Source organism: Frankliniella occidentalis, unplaced genomic scaffold (genome assembly GCF_000697945.3).
Source record: "Frankliniella occidentalis isolate FOCC.00 unplaced genomic scaffold, Focc_3.1 Scaffold202, whole genome shotgun sequence".
Lineage (NCBI taxonomy): Eukaryota > Metazoa > Arthropoda > Insecta > Thysanoptera > Thripidae > Frankliniella > Frankliniella occidentalis.
The window spans coordinates 121484-123490 of NW_026267328.1; the positions used below are offsets into that span (position 1 = coordinate 121484).

Below are 2007 nucleotides of genomic sequence, written 5' to 3' on the forward strand. Positions count from 1 at the left end.
AAATAAATAAATGATGAAATCACGTCAATACAGAAAAATGTGAGGCCCTTTCAATTAACTTTCAACAAACCAACGTCTGATTTGTGATTCTTCATTCCACCTTCACTAGTAACTAGTAACTACTGATGAATGTTGCCAAGCATACTTAAATTGTCTCTAAAACAACAAAATATTCTAAAGCACATTAACTTCTCAAGTACATATATTTATCACATTAGAAATAAGACCATTCAAGACAGCCAAACAAGGAAAAAAAAATACAAAGATTTATAGTAGTTAACACATCACTCTCACTGACATCAGGAACACATGACAACAAGATGGAATATGAAAAAAGAAACTAATCTATATATGTGAAATGAATCTGGAATGCTGCTCTTGACACAGTGAAGTGTGTTGACAAACATTTTCGTCTCACGCATACAGATTACATTGCAAAAGAAAAATAAAATAAAATAAGAACAACACATTAAAGTATTTACAAAAATTAATAGATTAAATTTAGCAGTTCCCAGAGAGAACAAGAAAAGAAATTCAGTGCAAAGGATTTACACTCCACAATTACTGTTACACTCTAAATATTATCACAATTCATTTATGACCTCAACATTTCAGTAGATTAAAAGATACGAAGCCTAGATTAAAACAATTTTGAATCCAAGTCTATTTTGATGTGGAAATTTGTTTTAATAGTGAAGGTACTGTAGTAATTACAAGCAAATAGTTCAATGTTCTCAAATAGGCATATTACAAAATTGTTTCAAGCAGGCTTCCTCTCAATGTTGTTTGATCTTACATTCTGCCACAGCTCCCACCAGGGCAACCTCCCATATTGACAGAGCCCTGGCCGAACATATCACCAAATGATCTGAAGTTTCCTCTTGGCTTTGGTGGGCGAGGAGGGCTGTATGAGGAAAGACGAACAGGAAGTGAGACCCCCAAAAAAGATGTAGCCCATTAAATTCTCCATTACAAGCTGAAACTGATCAAATTGTGATAGTGGATCATATGCTGAGTCAACATACCCGCGTCCGTTGAAACCACCCCCACCGCCTCCTCCACCACCACCGCCACCACCTCGAGGTGCTCTGTAGCTTGTGCTCTCCCCATCTGAATTACGTAGACCTGGAATGAGGGTTGTGAAGCTGCAAAACACAAAACACAATAATGGTGACAAAGTCTAAACAGCAATACTAGAATGTTTAAATACACAAAATATTTACTTACAACAAATACACAACATTCAAAAATCCCCAGAACATGGATGTGATTTTGGAAACACCCCATGGCATGGACTCGTGAATTGTACCATCTGAAAGAATAAAGTAAAATTTGAACAAAAGAATGCTAAACACAAAGTGCCCATTAAAATTAGGTAAACATGAAATGCTTTATAGAGCACAGTTTATTTTGATGTCTGATAAAGATTAGTATTCAAGGAAATTTGTCTATAATAAAAAAGCAGAAAAGAATTCTTAAAAAGAAAGGTTATTACTGAACTAGTCGGAGCAATGGCATAGTATAAATGTAACATTTAAAGTACGTAAAGCTATTACCGTTGTCAATCCAAGTCATTTTGGTCAAGGATCTTAAAAAGCGATGAAAAGTAACTTGGGATTTCACCACGTCAGCCTGAAACTGGAACCTTCTACTTCCGAGAACACAACTTCAAACAATAACACCACCCACATCAAGTCTGAAGCGGGGGAGAAATGAGAGAAAACGTGATGACGTCAGACTATGTCCTCTATAGGCAGGCAATACAAACTGCAAATAGTTGACTCTGCGAACAGTGTGCGCGTGGGAGCGTTGAAATCCATTGAGTGACAGACAGACCTGCGTGAGTGTGAGGGGATCGGATACGAACAGATTAACAGCTGAATCCTCAGTTAACTTCAAGTTATCGTGCTTCCACAATGCATGTCTCACCGAAATCCTTAAGTGAGAGTCTGTGATCGAAATGAGCGACACAATTTTTCCTCGCCTAATCATAGAGAAAGTGAAATT

General features: G+C 37.0%; 1 protein-coding gene across 1 annotated transcript; it reads right to left on the reverse strand.

Annotated features, from left to right (window-relative positions):
* Window positions 1-184: 184 nt before the first annotated feature.
* Window positions 185-1724, reverse strand: LOC127750514 (glycine-rich selenoprotein-like). The gene is made up of 4 exons (XM_052272374.1): window positions 1557-1724; window positions 1228-1312; window positions 1026-1145; window positions 185-904 (listed from the first exon to the last, which is right to left on the reverse strand). The coding sequence occupies exons 1-4, from the start codon at window positions 1573-1575 to the stop codon at window positions 793-795; spliced, it is 336 nt and encodes a 111-aa protein (XP_052128334.1). The 5' UTR covers window positions 1576-1724; the 3' UTR covers window positions 185-792.
* Between the last annotated feature and the right edge of the window lie 283 nt (window positions 1725-2007).

What these genes read in the sequence shown, in the direction of transcription:
- LOC127750514 (XM_052272374.1), bottom strand. An exon ending in TTGAATGTTGTGTATTTGTT is followed by an intron (nt 1,146 to 1,227) that starts GTAAGTAAATAT and finishes TGTGTTTTGCAG; the next exon opens with CTTCACAACCCTCATTCCAG. An exon ending in GGTGGTTTCAACGGACGCGG is followed by an intron (nt 905 to 1,025) that starts GTATGTTGACTC and finishes TTCCTCATACAG; the next exon opens with CCCTCCTCGCCCACCAAAGC.